The 24,371-nt window shown below is 35.3% G+C and overlaps 1 protein-coding gene across 1 annotated transcript in view; it reads left to right on the forward strand.

The window, feature by feature from the left end:
- LOC145996314 (endoribonuclease Dicer-S-like) overlaps positions 1 to 24,371 on the forward strand; it is a 170,402-nt gene that overhangs the window by 59,881 nt on the left and 86,150 nt on the right. The window contains exons 9-10 of the mRNA XM_083132747.1: positions 3,343 to 3,470; positions 22,224 to 22,485. Coding sequence (XP_082988873.1) covers positions 3,343 to 3,470; positions 22,224 to 22,485 — 390 coding nt within the window. The remainder of the gene's footprint in view (positions 1 to 3,342; positions 3,471 to 22,223; positions 22,486 to 24,371) is intronic.

Here is a 24,371-nt window from a genome sequence, read left to right on the forward strand (position 1 = left end):
TTTATATGTTGTTGAGAGTAGAGAAATTCCACGGTAATTATTGCAGTTCATTTTATCACCTTTTTTAAACACAGGAACAATTATGGATTCTTTCCACTGTTGAGGTATTTCTTCTTTATTCCATATTAAACAAATTAATTTATGAATTTGACATATTAATGAATTTCCACCATATTTAATTAACTCAGCTGGTATTAAATCAATGCCAGGTGCTTTGTTATTCTTTAGCCTTTTAATAGCATCTTTAACTTCAGTCAAGTTAGGTTCTGGAACTAAAGGTTCTGCTGTGTGTACTTCATTCACTTCTGATTTATCTCCTACATGGACATTTAAAAGGTCATTAAAGTAGTTCTTCCATCTATTTAGAATATCGCTTGGGTCAGCTAGAAATTCACCGTCTTTATCTTTTATCAAGTTTACTTTAGGTTGCCACCCCTTTCTAAACTCATTTACACCTTTATATAAATCTCTGATATTTTTATTTTTGCTGTTTGTTTCAATTTTGTTAATTTTGCTTTTCAAGTAATCTCTTTTTTTACTTCTAAACGTGCGGTTAACTTCTCGCTTTATTCTATTATAATTGTTTAGATTTATATCATCAGAGTTATTTAACCACCTAAGTCTAGCCTGATTTCTTATTTCTATTAGATTATGACATTCATTATCAAACCATGGCTTACTTTTTCTCGGTTTATGGTATCCTATACTTTCTTTAGGTGCTGATTCTATTGCATTACGTATGTGCTCCCAATTCTTATTTACATCTGTTTCATTTATATTTTCATCATCATTTAAATCCTGCAAAACATCAAATCTATTTGACAGTTTAATTTGGTAATCTTTCTTAATTCTTTCATCAGTAAACTTTCCTGTATCAAATTTTAGAACTTTTAGATTTTGTTGCTTATGATTTATCACTGAGAGTCTCTCTCTTAATTTAGCAATTACTAAATAATGGTCACTGGCACAGTCAGCACCTCTATGTGTACGAATGTCAATTATACTAGTATGCCTTCTCTTATCAATGAGAATATGATCTATCTGATTATGAGTTTTACTATCTGGAGAACACCAGGTATATTTATGGATATCTTTATGTTTAAAAGTGGTACTTTTCACAATTAAATTCTTTGAGGTTGCAAAAGTAATCAATCTTATACCATTATCATTACTTAATTCATGAAGACTTTCTTTACCAATTGTGGGTTTAAATGTCTCTTCTTTGCCAATCTGTGCATTACAGTCACCTAACAGAATTTTCATATCATACTGAGAAAATTTATCAAAGACCTGTTCTAACTCTGTATAAAAATCATCTTTAGTATTATCATCTTTATCTTCCATTGGTGCATGTATGTTTATTAAAATAATTTATTTAATTTACCAGACTCAGTAATCTCATTCTTGAACAAGAAAGGGCAAGATCTAATGTAAAAGTGTCATTCGCTGCCCAGAAGCCAGCTTTCTGTTAAGCAACTTAAAGAACGGATGGAGCCTTGCATTCTAATCTTGCCCAGGGTCTCGCGATATGTTGCTTCACCACTGTACCTAAGATTTTTGTAACTTCTCAAATTAGTTTCATTATTATGTCACACCAACTACCACACATTTTCCAAATTTGTTTCGAAGGTCTTCAAATTGGTTTGTGTGTCTTGTTCATTTTGCCACTTTTCTGGTCTTGAAATCGTAAATCTCCTCTCGGTTTCATTTTTACGTTGTTCGTTTGTTGGAATGTGTAAATAGCATTGCCTGCTATTTGCACCCGTATGAAGATACAAGCTAACAATAATTATATTTTGCATCGTATTACTATCAATGCTGTCTGTAGAACTAGATAACTGGCAACAACACTTTTTTTTGTACTGGGTACAGAGTCTGAAGAAAACCTTGCTAGAAGGTTGAAATGTTACGTTTAGTTTATGTTTTAAAATAAAATAAATTTCTGCATTGGTCAGCATATTGAGTTTTTCATATCATGGAAACAAGGCTAACTGGTGTTACAACAACATGAGCGAACCACGATTTGTTGAAAGAGATGACAATATTCAAAAACCTTTTATAATGCAAATTCTGATTTCATGTTCCATTTTATGGACAATCGTGCCTTAGTGTTCAGGGGGGGGGGGGGGGGATCTTGAGCAACTAATTCAGATATTGAATTGGCAAAATTACACCAGAGAGAAAATCTGTTTGATTGATTGATTCATTTATTTGGTCAATTTATGCACAATAAGGCTAATCGGGACTGGACTATAGTTTAAAGTGGGATCCGAACCACCATGTGCCTCCACCGGGTATCGAACCCGGTACCCCTTTATTACAAGGCGACGACACTACCGCTGCACCATAGGGGAGCACCCCCCAAAAGTATAATAATGTAGAACAACCACCAGTCACGCAAAGTTCCAAAATATTTACGATGGCACTTTTTGCGAAACTTGGTTCGTACTCCTTTACAGGTGTCAGCAGTTGTGGTAATTAGGGGCGGGGCCGAGAAAGTGCAGTTGACCCTCCCCCTGACTTTTTGAAACTTTTGCACCATGCTAACCTCATGTATCAAGGGGAATTAAACTGTCCTTGCCACCCCCCCCCCCCCCCACTTTTGCACCTTGGCCCCATAGTTTTGGAACCCAATCGCCGCCACTGGGTTCGAGTGATACAAATGTTTTCTACCAAGGAATAAATGTCTGCAATTTCAAATTGATAAAAGTGATGAACATTTTAAGTGCTCCTAGAACAGTTTAGAATCTAAGAGTTGGCAACGGTGACTGCGTGACTCATGTATCTGGAGACGGTGCAAAACCGGAATGAGCGTACGCTGAAGATAAGCGAGCTTCGACTTGCAAGGCCTTCCAGTTACCTGTGGGCTTTCGATGCTTGATGGGTCGAAACCCAGGTCTATAGTTTTACTCATCCGCCTGACCAGCCAAGCGGGCCTAGTAAGCGATTCTGACTGATATGCGCCCCTCTGCCCATAGACTATTATATTGTTAAAATATTTGTGTGTGAGTGGTGAGAGGTGGTAATATATAAGGTTGAAATAGAGAAAACATCTGCTTGTACCTTTGAATTTTTTAAATATTGAAAACCAGGAATTATACTTGAATTTTATCATGGTCATAGAGTGGCCACCCTTTTTATTGCTTTCAAAAATTACTTTGTTCAACTGTTTATTTTGTATTGAAGATCTAGCTTTTATTACTCATGTTTCTTGATTCGATCTGATTCACAATATTGTGAATTTTCATTGTGCTCTGCAGTTTGTTCTGGACTCGACAATATACTATTTATGTATATATACTTGCATGACAATATGATAAATGTACCATTGTTATTTTGCAGGATCTGATTAAAATCGAGGACTTCAGTTTTATAAAACCAAACTTCTTAGTAGGGTTTCAGAATAATCCCAATAATGACACAAGAGAGGGTTCACATGAGAAAAAAATTCAAAGTGATATCTTGAGGAGGTATGTATGGTTCAACTCTCACACTCTTAAGATATTTTTCTCCTATCGTAGCAACCTTTACTACCAAGATGTTTTTTTTCTCCTAGTTTTTCTTCCTGTTGTGGTTGTTTTATGTCCTCCTTTAAGTGCTTGAGATGATGAGGATGAATTGAATGATAATCTGCGAGATACAGAAGGTTGTTTCACCCTTATGGTAGTGATGTTCACTCTCCTGTCCTAAGCTGTTAAACCCCTGTTTCACCACCAATCACTCATGTTCTATTTGATGGCCTTGTCGATGAAGTATTTCACGACATTGGAGCTTCCGTTGAAGAAGGCTTCTATTCAGCACAGCCTGATCCGTTATCCCAATCGTCATTGCAAGTTTTCCAGTCTGCAAGTGACGTGGCTCTAAATGGAAAGCCTTGATATGTTGTAAGCCACTGTTGGTTTGGCGGTATGGCTGCTGGCCTTACCTTGATGGATGTGAACTTTTGCCATCTCACTGCCATACAAAGCAGGAGCATATTGGCAGTATATGGGGTCCAACACATGCTGTGTACAGGAGGCGGCATTAACCTTCACATTAAATGGCATCCGGTGATTAGGAAGTGTCCCTTTGGAACAGAAACCTGCCACTACCATAAACACGTTTGGGAAACTTTCCTTGCACATGCAAATCCACTTTTTATGATCCTTTCCATCGAAAGGGCAATAGTAAATTCCATGTGTGCTTGAACCTGGTCAAATAGTTTTACACCTCATCTGTATAATGATGACATAACCCATTTGGCACCTGGGGCCTCCCAGATGGCACTGTGATAACGTCATCGCCTTGTAATGAAGGGGTCCCAGGTTTGCACCGGGTTGGGGCACATAGTGGTTCGAATCCCACTTTAAACTGTAGGTCCAGTCCCAATTATCCTTACTGCGCATAAAGAAGACATAAAACACCAATCCAATCTAACCATTTGACACCTGGTAGGTAGTGCTCATGCAGATGTTTTCGTGCGTTTGAGCGATGTGCTTTGTTGTGTTAGGACTTGCCGTTTGTGTGTACTTTTCAGACCCATATCATGACTGATGATCAGATTAACAGTTGCTGGTGACCGTCAGACACATGTCGCCATAGCATGTTGTGTGGGTGGATTCTCTTTGGTCACATATTGCCACTCTTTGGAAATGATGTGTTGACTGGGTTGAGGAGCTGGTTGTTTATGCTGCAGCTTTTCACTGGGAGTCGTGTCATTGGAGGTGCCGCATGTATCCCTTTATCAGATGCTGTGAAACCTTTGTTCTTACATGTCTTTTTAAAAAAAATTGGTTACAGCTATATCCTACGTCAGAAAGAGCTATTATGTAGCTCTCCCAAAAGGATTCATTCTCGGAGGCATGATGATCTCAGATATCCATCCTCTCTGACAGCTTGTAGCTAACCGTCTGTCGCTTTGCTGGCGTAAACTGGGGCAAACACAGCGGTGACTGAAAATCACTACATTAAGGGTGAAACAACCTTCTATAGAAGGTGGTGCTGATACAATGTATACCCTTGCTGATCCAGGGTTTGTATCTGAGCTTTGCAGTGTGTTCTGGCTTCACAGTGCATTATGCTGACTACTCGCTAATGGGGGCTGTTATCCAACCATAGTCAGGTACGAGCAAATACAAGCACATCGTTAGATTTGGGAGTGAAGTTATTAGGAATAGGGCTGAGCCAATATCGATATATCGGTATTGGAAAGTATGTGTTGGAATTTATTTAGGCCGATACTTTTCCAACATTTCCATGTTTCACAGGCAGGGTGGCTACTTACTCAGGCTACTTGCTCACTGGAATTCCGGGAATTATGAATGAATTATTGGCTCTGGGAATTATGTGGGAATCTTGCATGAATTTTTCTCCGTAGATGTGAAAAATAGCAACTTCTATTAATCCAAATCCCATTGAATTTATGCATATTTATAAATGCTCTTGAGTCAAGTTTTTCACAATTTAGCTTTTATTTATATCGAGCAAGGAAAAGCAAGCTGCGTGGAAAATAAAACAGAATTCTCTCAGTCCGCCTATTTTGTTAGTGTCCTTTGCAGAACAATCTATCTGACAGATGGAAGATTATTGCAAGATAAGATATCTTGAAGGTGATTAGTTAAATTTGGGTTTGGAATTTTTATACAATTAACAATTTTATATAGATTACTATATCCGTAACATTTGTGACTTGTGTTTGTAGATGTATTTCGAATCTGAGTATGTGAAATGGAAAATGTATACTCTCGCACATTAAATTAAATATTTTAAATATATATACCATTTAATTGAAATGAATTATGATTTTTGGATACGTTGGAATCACAGAAATCCTTTATATTGTTAATGTATTTGTGTGTGTATGTGTATGGGTAGTGAGAGGTGGTAATTCGTAAGGTTGAAATAGAAAAAACATCTGCTTGTAACCTTGATTTTTTGTAAAAAGTTTGCCTTTAAAACCGGGAATTATACTTTAATTTTATCATGGTTCTAGAGTGGCCACAATGACAGGGTTCATTAAAATGACACAACACTTTTGCGTAGTCTAATTATCCAGGAAATGATGCAGAATTTGAAGTTTTTTAAAACCTTTTGCACCACTTTTGTGTTAACTGGATTTTCTAAGCACATAACATTCATTTTAATATTCTGATGTAATTCTTATACATTTTGAAGCAAAGCTCCCCGAAAATTTATGCAACAACAGCATCGGAATACTTACACACTATACCTGTTAGCTATGGTGCTTCGGCTCATTTTCGGGCCATGGCCTCCCCAACTTTCTTCTTCCAGAACGTCCTTCCTTGGGCTGCGCTTCTCCAGTTTCTGATGTGAAAGATGGATCCTGCATCCTTCTGGATACTATCCTCCCATCTGATCCTTGGTCTTCTTGCAGGTCTTCTTCCTCCTAGCATCTTTTTCGAGATCTGGTGCTCATTCATTCTACAGGGTGGCGACAGACCTGGAAAACCTGGAAAACCGGGAAAAGTCAGGGAATTTGAGGTGTCAAAAAAAGTCAGGGAAATGTCAGGGAATTTCGCCTTGATTGACTTTTTTAAAAAATTTTATTTATTTATTTATTTAAAGATATCGTTATGGAACTCTGCATGGGAACATAAAATCTCGTTCGTAAGATTCGGCCTCAGCTTTTAGGCCCCTTTTATGCGCAACACAACCACGGCGCCAGAAACCAGTGATGGCAGGAGGAGAGAGAGAGAGAGAGACAGAGAAATTTCTCTCTTTCTGGCTTCTCGGCGGGAATTTTAAATACGAACACTCTTTGTAGGAAAATTGTTAAAACTCTGGCACTATGGGAGCAATCTACTTCGGATAACTTTTGTTTTGCAGCTAAAACATCAGCGCATGTGTACAATTCAGAACGCTGAACCGAGAAAGGGGTTTGGGGAGGTGCGAACCTCGAATTTCAATGGGAAAAAAAACATAATAATCTGGAGTTTGCCCCTCTTCTCCCACTATTTTGGAGAGAAGCCGCGAACTTCAGTATTCTCTTCAAAGAATGGATATTTCTCAAGGGAATGAAACATGTTTCATGTTCTTGGGTGCCATACAAGTTGAATAATAAGCCAAAATGTGATTTTTACGAAACATAGGTAATTTGCATTTTTGGAGGAAAATTGTTATAACTCTGACACTATGGGAGCAATCTACTTCGGATAAGTTTTGTTTTTCAGCTAAAACATCTTAGGATGCAACCGTGTACAATTCAGAATGCCGGACCGAGGAAGGGGGTTTGGGGACTATGACAATAAAAATAATATATTGTCATAACAACATTTGAAGAAAGTTAGGCTAAGTTCAAAGTTCCACATTTGTGCAATATTTATAACAATTTAGTCATAACAGTTATTTTTGACTGGCAATATGAAAAACAAATATCTTCAATCATATGTGTTCTTTCAGACAAGAAAGATATGATACATTCAAATTTATAATTAAATTTATTGAAATTGTGTACATTTGCATTGGCTTCAAGGTTTATATACAAAGGTCAACTCTTTAAAATTGTTCAATGTACATTGTGATGTCATACTTGGTATTTTGTATCAACATTCAAAAAATGGTAATTGTGATCAATAGATAAGTATATTGTGATATACATAGTAAAATAGCTGTAACAGAGCAAATATGTACATTTACTACACAAACATTCAAGCTGTTAAGCACTTATGGACAAAAATATAAAACAAAAACAATTGAAGATATCACATACTAAAAAATCTGGCTTGAACTAGTTGCTCTAATACTAGTTGTCTGTGACTTGGTGAGGAGCTCAAGATGGAACAAAGATAAGGACAGATATATCAATATGGGATGGTGATATATTTGTATAATAATTGTTGCTTTTAAAGATTAAACTTGGCAACATTATAATAACTTGGATGTTTAAGTTATATAGAAGCCTTTTATGACTTGAATGAACTTTGATCATGATATAATCTTATAAAGATTCGAAAGTTATGGAATGACACTGATATGTATAAAAGGTGCCATGTTGAATTGGAAGCAGTGAATAAGTATCTGTTTTCATCTTCCTTAAGGGGCTGGCTTGTGAATGTTACAGTTCCTCAAATGAGTGCTTGGAGGAAGGTCGCATAGAGTGACACTTATATGTTCTACGTTTGGAGGTGATTTGAGAAGATGATGAATTTCGAAAACTGAAGCTCAGAATTGTAGATACAAAGACTTGCTTTATCCTGGAAGGAGATAACAAAGATATATATATATTTTTTCTTATGTATAGCATTGATATCTTATAAATATTCTTGTAAACAAAGGCATAATTTGATGCTATTGTAATTTTGGTTGTTTCTAGTTTTTTCTTTCATTTTTATCAATATAATAATTATAAAATTATCAGTATATGTAAACTTAAATTTCCTTTCCAATATAGCACCATAGCTACTACCTATTGTGCTGATACTGAGTTAGAATTATACTGATTTAAATGGTTAAACTTAGATTATGAGGACTCAAATGGTACAATTATTGGATAGGAAAGAATAAGTTACTGAGTTGTGAATATTCTTGTTTCTGATATTAGTTTCAATACCTAACATTATGGAGAAGGAGATCACATTGGCTGACATTGTGATGATGCTCAAATCGCAGCAGGCAGAAATGAAAGAAGGTATCTCTGCAGTGCAAGGTGAAATGAAGGAAGGTATCTCTGCAGTGCAAGGTCAGATGAAAGAAAGCATTGAAGCCAGTAAAGCTCAAAGTAAGGAACTTAGAGAAATTAAGGTAGATATTTCACAGTTCCGTAAGGAATGCTTAGATAGAACAGAAAAGTTAGAAAAGAAAGTTCAATCACTGGATCAAAGGATGAATGATGAGCTAGTTTATCTTGCTGCGGATATGGATAAAAAATTAGACGATACAGTTAGTAATTTATCCAAACAGTTTACTTCTCAACTGGATCAATGTCTTGAGGTTTGTGCTCAGTGTAGTGTATCACTTGGTACATTAAGTAATGATCTAACTAAGTTAAGAAGTGAAACCAAGTATGCTCATTCAACTGAACCACAGGTTGATGTCAAATCTATTGGCATACAACATGATGAGGTTGATAAAGAAGTTATGTCTAGCAGTGCAAGGCATATTATTATCACTCGCGTTCCAGAGAATGATGCAATTAGGAGTGATGTTGATAGTGTTAAGTCGGTGGATATTAGTACAAGGCATAAGTATTATAGAGATGATGAATTGCATAAGTTGCATGATGTAAATAATAAAGGCAATATCAACTCTTCTTTGGAATTAGGTGTTAAGAATGCACTTCTACAAATAGAAACCAATATCATGAGTGTAGTTAATAATGCATTAACACCATTATCAACTCATGATATAAGAGCAGTTAAAAATACAGCTAAAGCAGAGAGTGACTTTACACCTCGAATGAGTTCTCACACTGTAAATCAGAGACAACATACAGTTGGGAATAAAGATGAAGTTTGTCATGGTTCACCTAAAAGTAGTCTTGTTAGACATAATATAGGAGTGAATACTGAATCTGAGATGTATAATAGTACAGATTCAGATCATGATAGAGTAAGTATGCTTAGTGGTCCATACCGAAATACAAGATTAGCATCTAAGCGTCGAAAATTGAGGAAGAACAAATCAGTTGCTAATAATAATGTTGATGACAAAATTTCATATGCACAACATGATGCTGGTCATATGAATAATGTTAGTCATTCAGTAGATGTTCCATTGACTAATTGTAATAAGAGTCAAATTAAAGTTCTCATTAAACCACAGGACTTGAGGCATTTCCCTCATTTTGATGGGATATCTTTAGAGTTTGCACCATCGGAATTCTTAGAAAAAGTAGAGGAAAACCTAGATATTTATGACATCAAAGAAAGTCAATTCTTGAAGTACATACCAAAACTTCTAACTGATTGTGCTAGAACTTGGTACTTAGAAGTAAAGAATCAGTTTACCACTTATTCTGAATTTAAAGAGGCTTTTTTGGCACATTATCAGAATGACCGCTGGAAATCAGTAAAGTTGACTCAAACTTTGAATTCTCCTTTTACAAAAGAGAGTAATGTAAGCCTGTTACAATATGCGAATAAGAACTACAAAATTTTGAAGTCTACTCAGCCTCATGCTGAAGAACCTCATTTGATAGCACAATTAGCCTCATTATTACCACACAGGATTAGTGAACATATGGTGATCAATAATGTACGTACATTGCAACAAACGTTGCAAGTAATTGAAAATTTTCAATCTTTAAGAAATAATCCTGCACGGTTCAATGACACGAACAGAAATAATTATAATCCAAAGAATAAGGCTAGAGTAGCAAATGTTTCATGTGCTAATGATCAAAATAGAAATAAGGATAGATATTCTAATCAATCCTATAGAAATTCTAGGACTTTTAATAAAAATAATAACAAACAATCATCTTCTGATGTTGGTAATAGAGTTCAACAGCAGCATGATAAACAATCATGTGATACAAGGGTGCAAAACACAGTTGGCAGAGAGATCTATAACAATGGTGATGGTTATGATAAAATAGAATATTACCGATCAGATAGTGACGGTGGCCGAAGCAAAACTAGTGACGGTAGCCGTAGCAAAACTTATAGAAACTCTGCTTATACTCGAAGTTCAGCTTCTAATTGGAGACTCCAAAGCCAATAACACAAATTAAATTTTAAGAATCAAATTAAATATTTAAGTAGGCATATACATGATATTTATTTATTTATTTTGTAATGTAAAATTGGTGATCTTGTGCAGAAGTTTCTTGCCCAAGTTAAACAAGTGCAAGTTGATGTTTCTTTAGCTGCTATATCTTACATAAATGTAGTAACTGCTTGACACATCAACTTATAAGGGTGGTTGGTTGGGAGTATCTTCTAGACTGTTGGTCTAGGGAGGTATATTTGGCCACAGTACCACTGTTCATCTTGATGGACAAAAATACAATATAATATTTTGAAGTATAAGTTTGTGATTTATTTTATGCACAATTCAGTTGCATGATCACTATATTTAAGTTTATTATACTTAAATATAACTCCGCATGTTTGTGGGAAACTTGGCATTATTATGCACAACAAAAGCAAATTTTAAAAACACTTTAATAGTTCATCTATGTAACAAACTTGAATAGCTGGTGAAAGATGTTACACCAGATGTTAGTTAAGTAGTGGTAGTGTACAAAGAATGTAAGTGCATTTAAAATGCTTATATACGAGAATTATTTTATTTGCTATTAGGGAATTGTTAAGTCAATAATTCCTGAAGATGAATTGTTTCCTCGTATATTTTATGAAGTTGACATGTAGCAGAGACATCCACTAGATGATCCAAGCTCGTCACTCATAATTCCATGCCACAGTTGCATGAAAGCATTGTGAAGTGTTCACGTAAAGGCAATAGTGAGTCCTATTGTGACACTTAATGTAGAAATATTTATTATATGAATATATATATTTCTTTTTATGATGCACATGTATCTTTGGTGCTTTATCAAGTTTGGATTCTTTCAATAGTAATAGTGTAGTGTTGATAGGTTAGGTATTTATGATTTCAAATACACTTATCAAGCTGAGCCACACGATGATGCTGCTATATATGATGATTGAAGGTTGACTATTTCCACATCTTAGGGGTATAAATTAATGAAGGAAAGATACATATTAAGACCAGTTATACTAGTTTTTTCAGGGAATGTAATGTTCCATTTATGTTATAATACAAATGTACTTAATTACATAAGTGATTACTCTGAACCACTTGTCTTATATTGATAATGATCGTAAGTATCAAGTATCTTTTGAGATAACCATTCTTACCATGTTTTGGATTAAAGCTATGTTAGATATATTTTTGATGACTTCTGAAATCACACATGACTACGTTAAAAAGGTTTTAGTCAATTAAGCCTCAGAGATATGTTATTTTATCAATGCACTTGCTAGGATAAAATATTTATACAGACTGTGATGAAATTTTGTTGGTATGAGGTATATTTTAGTTGTTTTATTCTAATGAGCAACAACGTTAATTTGTGACTTCCTATTACAACATATCAAAGGACTTTGACATGATCATATAATATCTTTGCACTTGAAGATATTATAGTAATGAGCTTTCACAAGGTATTGTCAGTGTGATGTCATTCTCTATAAGTGTGATCTATATTAAGAGTAGACACAGATTGATTAATTATTTGACAATTTCAGATAGTATTTTCTCAATTGCAAACTCAAAGCAATTCTGATAATCAAAAATTGATTCATGGTTGTAAATTCTTTTAAATATACACATGTATATGTTTGACAGGGTTATACATCTGAGATTATATATCCAATATATATGTTCATACTTCATAAATGTATAATGTAATATTTTCTTCATCATTGCAAAACATGATAATGATTTCTTAACTGATAACATGTTGTTTATTTTGTTGGTTTGAAGAACAAAAAATACTGCTTCATTTCACAACCATACCCATGAGGGTTGGTTGGTTAAGTTCTTCTCTTACACTGTTGCTTAAGAGAGGTACTGTGAGTCACAGTACTTTATGCATAATTTTTCATTTGTCAGATGTCGATATCAAAATTTTTTCATTTTTCGTGCTTCTTTCCTTGAGTCTGAAACATTAGTTCAGGTATGAAGTATTCATCTGTAGAGTTTGCCTTAAGTTGATCTTCGTAATCCGACATTGGTCCTCATTCATATATCTTGATCCTTAGTTGTGATTAGCTGTGGAAAAATTCAATATAACAAATATTCTTTGTTATGTGTATTTTGGAGTGCAAAAAATGTATAATATAATGTGATAGCATGTGCATAATGGATTTTAATGCTAAGATTTAGCTGTGGCTTAAAAAAATTTACTAGAGCTCTAAGATTCCTAGAGTTGAATTGTAGGCTCCAATAGAAATAAACTTGACAAGAAGCAAAGAGATTCATGTGTTGATCCAAGCTTAAGTCAAGTAGTAGGTTCCTTTAAAATGCTAGAATGCATTATGGCTCCAAAATGTGTTCACAAAGGGCAGAATAGGAAATTCGTGCCGTGACGCTGTGAGTTCAGGAACAACAGTTATTTATGTTTTATAATTTTTGTGCGCACATCATAATTTATACATTTCTTGCATGATTTGTGATATAAGAAATCTTATTTTCGGCACTCCATAAATCTGAGGATGTTTGCTTCTCGATGCAAGGACTTAGATTCTTGTCTTGTTAGCTGATGTTACTAGATAAATGGATGAATTCCCAATTATGCTTTACTAGTTTATGAAACTTAGTTGGACCATAGGTAATCTACTCTACATGTGGAAAATTATAATTAATATATTTTTGGCTAAATAAAGATTAATATAGAAATAATGCTCTCAGATTAAGAATGAAGTTCTTAATGGTGCTTTATTGGTTCATAATAAATAAAAATGTTATGTAGCCACATTGTTTTATGTAAAAATGGTTCATATGGAACTTCATTAGATAATTGTTGGTTTGTAGAACTTGATTTTTTTTGTTTGTTTTTCATCATTATTATGTACTAAAAACTCACTATGTGTAGTTGCACTGTATTGGTTCATGATGAACATGTTCTTTTTCTATTGTTGGAAAACAAATATTCAGTTATATTCATTAAAAAAAAATATATTCAGTTATACTCAGTTGATTATAATGCTGAACATGAAAACAGTTTATAAATATAGAGGAATTATATTAATTATTATATGTTAAAAGTCTCAGTAGTGCTCAGGTCTGTTGTTGTGGATCCGTCCCTTGTTGAGCGCCAGTATGACAATAAAAATAATATATTGTCATAACAACATTTGAAGAAAGTTAGGCTAAGTTCAAAGTTCCACATTTGTGCAATATTTATAACAATTTAGTCATAACAGTTATTTTTGACTGGCAATATGAAAAACAAATATCTTCAATCATATGTGTTCTTTCAGACAAGAAAGATATGATACATTCAAATTTATAATTAAATTTATTGAAATTGTGTACATTTGCATTGGCTTCAAGGTTTATATACAAAGGTCAACTCTTTAAAATTGTTCAATGTACATTGTGATGTCATACTTGGTATTTTGTATCAACATTCAAAAAATGGTAATTGTGATCAATAGATAAGTATATTGTGATATACATAGTAAAATAGCTGTAACAGAGCAAATATGTACATTTACTACACAAACATTCAAGCTGTTAAGCACTTATGGACAAAAATATAAAACAAAAACAATTGAAGATATCACATACTAAAAAATCTGGCTTGAACTAGTTGCTCTAATACTAGTTGTCTGTGACTTGGTGAGGAGCTCAAGATGGAACAAAGATAAGGACAGATATATCAATATGGGATGGTGATATATTTGTATAATAATTGTTGCTTTTAAAGATTAAACTTGGCAACATTATAATAACTTGGATGTTTAAGTTATATAGAAGCCTTTTATGACTTGAATGAACTTTGATCATGATATAATCTTATAAAGATTCGAAAGTTATGGAATGACACTGATATGTATAAAAGGTGCCATGTTGAATTGGAAGCAGTGAATAAGTATCTGTTTTCATCTTCCTTAAGGGGCTGGCTTGTGAATGTTACAGTTCCTCAAATGAGTGCTTGGAGGAAGGTCGCATAGAGTGACACTTATATGTTCTACGTTTGGAGGTGATTTGAGAAGATGATGAATTTCGAAAACTGAAGCTCAGAATTGTAGATACAAAGACTTGCTTTATCCTGGAAGGAGATAACAAAGATATATATATATTTTTTCTTATGTATAGCATTGATATCTTATAAATATTCTTGTAAACAAAGGCATAATTTGATGCTATTGTAATTTTGGTTGTTTCTAGTTTTTTCTTTCATTTTTATCAATATAATAATTATAAAATTATCAGTATATGTAAACTTAAATTTCCTTTCCAATATAGCACCATAGCTACTACCTATTGTGCTGATACTGAGTTAGAATTATACTGATTTAAATGGTTAAAGGACACAACCCCCGAATTTCAATGAAAAAAACAAAAATCTGGAGTTTGCCCCTTCTTCCCCCGCTATTTTGGGGAGAGGGCGTGAACTTTAGTTTTATTTTCAAAGAATGGACATTTCTCAAGAGATCTTAACATGTTTCATGTTCTTGGGTGCCATACAAGTTGAATAATAAGCCAAAATGGGATTTTTTTTACGAAAAATAGCAATTTCCATTTTCGAGGAAAATTGTTATAACTCTGGTACTATGGGAGCAATCTACTTTGGATAAGTTTTGTTTTGCAACTAGAACATCAGAGCATGCAACCGTGTACAATTCAGAACGCCGGACCAAGGAAGAGGGGCTTGGGGGGCGACCCCCGAATTTCAATGAAAAAATCCACAAAAATCTGGAGTTTGACCCCTCTTCTCCCGCTATTTTGGGGAGAAGGCGCAAACCTTAGTATTCTCTTCAAAGAATGGACGTTTCCAAAGAGAATGAAACATGTTTCATGTTCCTGGGTGCCATACAAGTTGAATAATGAGCCAAAATGTGAAACTCTGTTCGGAAATGTGGCATTGATATGTTGCGGAGAGGGAGGAGGTTGGTCATCAATATGAATTTCCCAGGCTTGCTCCAGACCTGTGCCAGACCGTATGGGAGTAGTAAGGGGACTTGTAAACAGATGGAGGGGATACGAGTTGTCGGAAGTCGTAGTAAGGCATTTTGTTGGTCAAACTGAAGGAACATGGAAACAAATAGGTTCCATTGATACATACGATTTTTGTCGAATATCGCCACCCGACAAAGTACCTCACTACAACATGCGACAGAAATTGCATGGACTGCAACATTCAACAAAAATCGCATGCATAAACAAGAAGAGCTTTAGACTGCAAATATGCTGCTGGAATGTTATTACTCTTCTGGCTCACTTCACCTTATTTAATGTAGCAGTGCTTAGGAAGGTTTTCTTTCATCATCCTGACGTATTACTGGTTTCGCCCAAGTTAACATATGTTTACAATGACATTACACTATTCTTAGGTAACAAAAAGAATCCAACCAAATGGGATATATATTGAATAGCCACGAAAAAGTGAAACATAAATCTGCATTGTTGAACGTTATAAAAATTGGCAAGTGCATGCTCGCAACTTCAAATTTACTGCAACACTAGTATTGCAATGAAATTAACGCCACACTCTGTCCTGTCTGTTTAAACTCATGAGAGATGGTCATTAATCTCTCACTGAGTAAGGTTAATGTCCAATATTATGAAATAAAATACTAATAATAAATATGTAAATATTTTAATATCATATTTACTCAAATCATTCAATCATAAAAGCAAATCACTTTCTTCAAGAATTGACTTTTCTCTTCCAGCCCTGCTAAATTTTCACTTTCCATCTACTGATTTATACGAGGGGTGGCCAAAAAGTAATTTCCAATTAGTAGGGACATTGATTTTTCGCAAATGCCCAAACCGTGAAAAATGGTAATTTTTTGCCCGTTCGAAATATCGAAATAATACGAATTTGGCATAAAATGCGAATTATTGGCGTTTTTAGCGATTTTTTTAAAAAGAAATGTCTAAAACAACGAAAAATTCCATGAAATCCAACATTCTTGTCTTTTCTAGGCCATGTTTCTGTACATAGAACATGCAAGTTTTCCAACATTTTACTCAAGAGTAAACTATAGAGTTATACGTACATGGAATAATTCCAACAGCCACATTAAATCATGTATTTCCCACGATTTTTTCAACTTCTATCAAAACCATTTGCATCACAGAGCAAAGTGGAAGGGTTCTAACAGGAGATCGAGTGCGTATCTACCGTCACACGAGAGCCACATCTTCGTATTTGTCGCACGAGATATGTTTTGAATTACCAAGCTAAGTGCACACCATCGGCATTTGTCGAGCGAGTAATAATAGAGCTCAGTCATTAGGGCGTCTTACTACTATGCGAGAGACCCGGGGTCGATCCCCTGTGGGGGAGAATCGGGATGTTTTCCACCTATTGAAACTGTTCCGGCGCCCATCCAGCATCATATGAAGCTGGTACCTTGAGGAAACATTGAGGGATAAAGGTAGCCAGGAGCGTGGTGTTGATCACATCAGCCCTACCTTCAGCCGTGATCAAGAAAGTGTGGGGCTCTAACTCCACACCCCTACTATACACCTTCATGGAAAAGTGCAGGGGAGCAATTTACTTTTACTTCCTCAAAAATCGGTTCCAACATATCAAACCATCACAAAAATACGTAGACCACGTGACCTACAATTTAAAATAATAGTTTAAAACCACAATGGAGTATTACATTTCGGTATATTTGGCAGATAAATGTTCTAAAACAAAAACGCGAATTTTGAAAAACGTAACACTAACAAGTCAAAAAAAGATAATGCCAATTTTTGGTGCCCTAATATATATATGTATCTGTCACGTGAGATTGATTGATTTTAATTTTTTGGGTGCGTCGCCACTTACGGTCATTATACACCCTTAAGTATAAACGGGTAGAATTCCATTATCTAAAATCCTTACCTTAAAATTAAAAAAGAGGTATGGAAAATAACTTTCCCAAAATAACTTTCAAGATATCAAACTCTCACGAAGGGGCATAAGCCATGTGACTTACAATTTGAAATAGTAGTTTAAAAACACCATGAAGGTATAATTTCAGATATTTGCCAGAAAATGCGCTAAAATGAAAATGTGACTTTTGGGAAAAATAACACTGTATAGTAAAAAATAAGAAAATAAACCAATTTTTAAAAAAATAACAAAATATCAAGGTCCCTACCGATTAGGCATAAATAAAACAAGAATATCAGTTGTAATTTATTGCATTAGTAACAGTGAGTCCCTAACCTAATTTTCGGCATAATCACCACCGTTGTTCTGGCATGTGTCGTAGCATGGCACTAAATTTTGTATGCCCATGGTATATGTGTCAGACAACAAAGACTGGAACTATCTCTACCGCAGTGTAGCTGTCAAATCCTTGCCCTGCCAGAAACCTCTTCAGTTAAGCAAAGAGATGAAAGTCTGTACATTCAAGGCCAGGACTGTACAGGGAGTGGTCCAAGATCTCTCTCCTGAAGTGATGCAAAGGGCCCGTGTGTACTCAGCTGTATGGGGTTGTGCAAATTCGATTGGTCTTCAGTGAATTGTCTGCACCATACTATCACTCACGATGTCCGGTCTGCACACCTCACACGATTGCTGGTGGCTCTGTGCCAAATTCTGAGCGTGCAATATAGGCTACATCGCAGTCGGTGGGAGACTGTATGAGAGCTGCAATCTTCAACCTAGAACTGTCCTAAAACGGCTGCATTGCAACTGTACCAGATTACAGTTACATGCCACTTCTTCCTGCCTGCATGTTTGTGTGTCGCTGTCCGACCACTAGTGTTGCGTATAGGCACCATTGGAGCTTTTTTCAGGATTCCCCTCGTATATGAACTTTCAGAAGCTTTTATTATTAGAGTGTTCCTGTTTTAATGTGTGGTTAGCTAAATCAGATACCTATACAATGTAATTCTATAAATTCCTTGTGTTAAATTTCTAATACCTACATACCCTTTTCGTCAGCAATAATGGCATATCTGCATGTTGTCAGTTTCACAGTACTTCAGTTGGATATACTGTACTGAAATAGAAATCCCATTGATAATGTAAGGAAATATGATACTTTATTTTGTTCGATTCAATTGTTTCACTTATATGCAAGAGTTAAGTTTTTTTCTTTACAGAGAAGAGAGAAGTATCTTTATGCATTGAAAATGAGGCCGCACTCATGGTTCTTGCAAGCAGAGGGTTCCAAGCCTCAGTGGAAATATCAACATATAATACCGAGAATGTATAAGGAGACTGATAAATTACAAATTGTATTTCTTAATCATTCACTCTTCACTCTAATCTCATTTAGTCGTAACTTTAAAAATAATCAAGTATTTTATTTTAAACTTACTGCGTATGACAAAATTCCGTAATCCTTCCCTAGCATGTGAATTGTAATAATTTTCCAAATTCACTATATTCTGGTTTGAATTCAAATCATAGAGAATAGAGAAATTAAGTCAATTTCATAGAAGATAATATTGGTACTTAACAAAACCATACCTGGATCTGTGTGAGTTTATTATTTCTATTTGCAAAAACATCGATTTAGTTTAGTTTGTAATTGTCAGGGGAAAATGTAAATTTTGTCCTGGAAAACCTGGAAAAGTCAGGGAATTTTATTTCTGCTTGTTTGTAGCCACCCTGTTCTAGCTACATGGCTAGCCCAGTTTAGTCTTTTTATTCTTATGTATATGGAGAGAGGTACTTCCTTATAAAGTTTGTAAATTTCGTCATTATCTCTAATTCTCCACACTCCTTGTGATTGAACAGGGCCAAAGATCCTTCAGAGGATTTTACGCTCAAATAAGTCCAGTTTTGTTAGCAGCTTGTTCCGTAAGAGTCCATGCTTCACATCCATATACTACAATACTACGAATGAGTATTTTGTATAGCATCACTTGAACTCTCCAATTGACATCTCTACATCTGATTAAAGGTAATATCGAGAAGTAGGCCTTATTTGCTGTTTGAATATGTGCTTGTATTTCTGCTATTTATTTATTTTTATCATTCAGGTTTGTACCTAGGTATGAGAAGTTGTTGGTCATTTTGATATTAAAGTTTTCTATCACCATGTTCTGTTCAGTTTCTTCTTTTCCTTGACTGGATTAAATTCTTTGTGTTATTCTTGTTTTTTTAGTCCCAATTTCTTGCCTTCCTCATTCACGTCCTTAAAGACTTCCTTTACTCTTCTTAGTGATCTACCCATGATGTTAATATCATCTTCATATCCAACTATTTGTGTAGATTTGTATTGTAGAGTGCCTCTGGTATCAATTCGTAACTGCCTGATAACGTATTCCAACACCAGGTTGAAAATGAGGGGGCCAGTCCATCTCCTTGCTTTACTTCAAAGAAGTTGCCCAATTCTGCTTGGATGTGTACAGAGGCAAAGGTACTCTTCATTGTCAGTTCTACCAATCTGAATAAGTTCTTTGGTATTCTGAATTCTCTCTATTTTGAATGCTCTCATGATGTGACCTATCATATCTCTATCTATGGACTCATAAGCTTGCTGGAAGTCAACGAAGATTTGGAAGACATCTATGTTTCCTTCCCAACACTTCTCCAATATTTGTTTTACTGTAAATATCTGGTCAAGGTGGTGCAGCCTTTCCTAAAACCAGCCTGGTATTCTCCTATGATTATTTCTGCATCTGGTTCTTATTATGGATGTGAATATTTTATATGTTGTGCATAAGAGTGAAATACCCTTATGTATTTTCTTGTCTGGAAAGAGTTATGAGCTGATTACCATATTCTTACTTCTTGCGAAGTCTATAAGCCATTGGCCATTGTCATTGCATTCTTTATGTAGACTGTGTAAACCAATTGTTCCTTGGTAAGCTTCTTCCATGCCTATTTGTGCATTTAGGTCACCCATAATCATTTTGGCATCATTGAATGGTATAGTGTAATAGAGTTGTTCAAGCTTATAGTAAAACTGGTCTTTTGTCAGTTCATCCTTGTCCCCAGTTGGATTATAACACCATTAAGCCTTGTTTCCATGATATGAAAACCTCAATATGCTGACCAAGGCAGTAATTTATTTTATTATAAAACGTAAACTAAACGGAACGTTTCAACCTTCTAGCAAGGTCTTCTTCAGACTGCACCAAGTTATCTCACGCTCTTTTTCCATCATTCTTCTTCCTTCTTCTCTCATCTTTCTCTCTTGTCCTTTCCACTCTTTCTAACATTTTCTTGCATTCTTTGTTTAACTTCAGTCCCCCATTCCAGTTCATTGTGTCTTCTTCACCTTTCTTCTCTATTTCCTTGGCCTCCTTCCATTTTCTCACTAGTATTCTCTTCTCCCTTCCTATCTGTTTAGCCTCATCCCACTCTATGTGATGTCCTGTTTCTCTCATGTGTTTAAATATCGCATTTCTCTCTCTCTTAAGTCGCACATCATCCCTATGTTGTTTCAACCTGTCTCTCAACCTCTTTTTCATTTCTCCTATGTACACACACTGACATTCTTTCTAATAGTCTGGAGGGGAGTAATGTTTGTGTATATATATATCGGCCTGCTTTTGTACATTGGTGCAGAGTCTGATGAAGACCTTGCTAGAAGGTTTAAACGTTACGTTTAGTTTATGTTTTATAATAAAATAAATTACTGCCTTGGTCAGCATATTGAATTCCTCCAGTTGGAGCATAGGCATTTATAATTGTCATTGTACAGTTTTGTTTTCACTCTTAGAGAGGTTAACCTGCTATCTACTGGGGTAAATTTTAATATACTGTTTCTTACTGATCCATCCACTATAAAGGCCACACCACCTTCTTACCAGTCTATTGATTTGTTACTACTAAATATGTGGCATGTGTGTGATCTTGTGTCCCAGATTTCCTCTTTTGCCACTCCATCTTGTCTCTTGAATGGCAGATATCTTTACTCTGTAAGATAGGAGTTGCTTTGTGAGTGTCTTCAATGCTCCAGCTTTCAGTAGAGTTCGAGTGTTCTTGTTTCGTCTTCCATCGTTCCGAGGCTTCTTTTGGGGTTTCAAAACAATGTGTATTTTGTGGGGTGAGGTTGTCGGAACCATGCCCAACCCCCAACTTGGAGGACCAGGTCTTTGATTTCTGGGTTTCCATCCCCCTAGGATGGTTGTTTTTCATAGCTGCAGAGTCCATCCTACTCCCTGGTTTTACGTCAGTTTTCCTCTCCTAGCCTTTGGGTAACCAAACCCCTCTGTACAAGGCAGCACAGTCTTCCTCCAGCAATCCTGCAAGGTCGATCGGTTGCTTCTTAGTCTGGCTTCTCTCTCCCAACCTGCCCAGCATGGGAGACCCTACCGGTAACTAGCTCTGCTACCGCCGGTGTAGCCTGGGGGATCATTGAAGCACGCAAGTCCCATCACCAACTGCAAGGTCCTGCAACCACTAGATGGGGCTTACACGCTAGTTCCAATCAATATTTTGACCAACTTTTAATTATTACAATTTCCAGCATTGGTATTGATATGGGCATTAGTTCAAAGTGATGTCAGCTCAGCCATAAGTACAAGTGTATTGTAAGGTTACACTTTAAAACCTATAAATTGTGACACTGACAAGTCATCTGAGATAGTTCTCTTTTAATTTAGTTCCTTTGTTCTTACAGTTTCGATGGAAAAGATGACAATAAACGTGTGGATGTGAACCTACTTGTGGCATCTGATGTCATAGAAGAAGGAGTGGACATTCAGCAGTGCAACCTAGTGGTGAAGTTTGATATGCCAAAGACATACAGGTCCTACGTACAATCCAAAGGGAGAGCACGCGACAGGAGTGGAAAGTTTTTTCTTCTTATCCCAAGAGATGAAATACGTTTATTTCAAGGAAAACGCGGAACTTATGAGTCAATCTCTACAATAATGAAGAATGTAAGTATAGCACATGTTTATATTGAAAGACAATTATATGATTTTGTAACATTTAGTTATTTGGTGTTGGATTCCTACTTTCCTGGGCTTATTACTGTGATAGTTTTTCTTGTATGTACGCATTGCTTGCATTATAGAATTATTTTCCTGTAGTTTACGGTTATTACAAGCATAAGTTTTTCTTGTATGTACGCATTGCTTGCATTATAGAATTATTTTCCTGTAGTTTACGGTTATTACAAGCATAAGAAAACAGTTTTTCTTTGTGACGTTTCAGGAAAAAAAAACCTGAAATAAAAATAAAACAGACTGCTTTTTTCACAGTTAAGTTGCTATATTACAACAATGTAACATTAACAACATCCATTATATAACAGATTCTTTTTGTTTTAAAAAAATTACTAACCATTGTTATAACTGTATCTTTAGTCAAAATGAAACATCACAAAGAAAAACTGTTTTCTTATGCTTGTAATAACCTTAAACTACAGGAAAATAATTATTACTGTGAATAGAGTGAATAACAATTTATTAATAATTAAATAATAATAATAATACTAACACCATGTTCTATGATAATAAATACTATCATCATTACAGTAACCACAACAACAACAAATAATGTCACTTCTACAACATCAAATATTGCCATCACCAAGGCTAGAAAAATCCTGGTCGACAGGTCGCCATGCCGTCTAAAAATTTCTGCCTGGTAACTGTGATCTTATACTGTAATATGTACGAAATTTTGATGATTCTAAGGGAGAATTCATACCAAAGAAACATGCGACACGCAACACGCAACATGAGTGTTTCACACCGAAAAGACAAGATGCATGTGACATGCGGCAAGTGACACTGGTTTCTTTGCTCAGTTTGCATGATGGTATCGATATAATTGCATTAATCAGTTTATTAGTCCTCCGAAAATAACGTAACAAGAGAGATTGTTACATGTAAATTGTGTTGCAAAATTTGTGCAAAGTTATTGAAACTTGGGAGAGGCATGCTGTGCATGAGAAAAGTGAAAAATAATATGCACTGACTTCAAACTCTATACGCTAAACTTTTCAGCCTGAATAAAGCAAATACCTAAACACTAGAGAAATGGTTCTCAACCTTCGTGAAACCATGTCACGGTATTTTTTTTTAAGTCAATGCCCTTAGCCGAGGAATTTTCCTCGTAATTCTTTACAGTATTTAAGATTTTATGCATGATTTAACATGTACCTATGAAATTAAATATTGATAAATAAATTCTAGCGTAATCATGAGAGTAATAATAGTTTGATTACGTGTGTAGGATTGCTGACAAATATAAACATATCAAAGACAAAGTGCTAACGTCGTCTCTTTGTAATTAATTGATCCCAGGTTCGATAAACGGGGAGACATCGAGCAGATCCAGTTCTCATTAGTCTATTTGTGCATAAAATGGACTTAAAAAATGAAAACTCACAACTCAAATATGATATTGGGATTATGATAGTTGTCAACCAGTTTCAGCAGAGCATTTTGGGCATCGGGTCGCAGCCCGGCGGTTGAGATACAATGCATTAGAGTACTTTACCATGTTGACTAATATATTTTGGACTAAAGTGCCTCCATAAGCTGACTTTTTCAAATAAAAGCAGTCAGGTAAATGGCCAAAACATGGGGGCCTCTTTACACGATGTTGCAGGCAAATTACAGCCGATAGATAACTGCATCAAAAAACTTGATAAAGCGAAATTAACATTGTGTTTAAATCTTAAAAGCATTGTTAAATGTTTAAATCTTAAAAGCATTGTTAAAATGTTGTACGTATCGATACTTTATTATATCAACAAATTAGAGGTCCAATCATAATGCCGGTTGGGCTCTCTTCTAAAGTATAAATACAGCTT

Source organism: Lepisma saccharinum, chromosome 12 (genome assembly GCF_977018435.1).
Source record: "Lepisma saccharinum chromosome 12, izLepSacc3.1, whole genome shotgun sequence".
Classification (NCBI taxonomy): Eukaryota; Metazoa; Arthropoda; class Insecta; order Zygentoma; family Lepismatidae; genus Lepisma; species Lepisma saccharinum.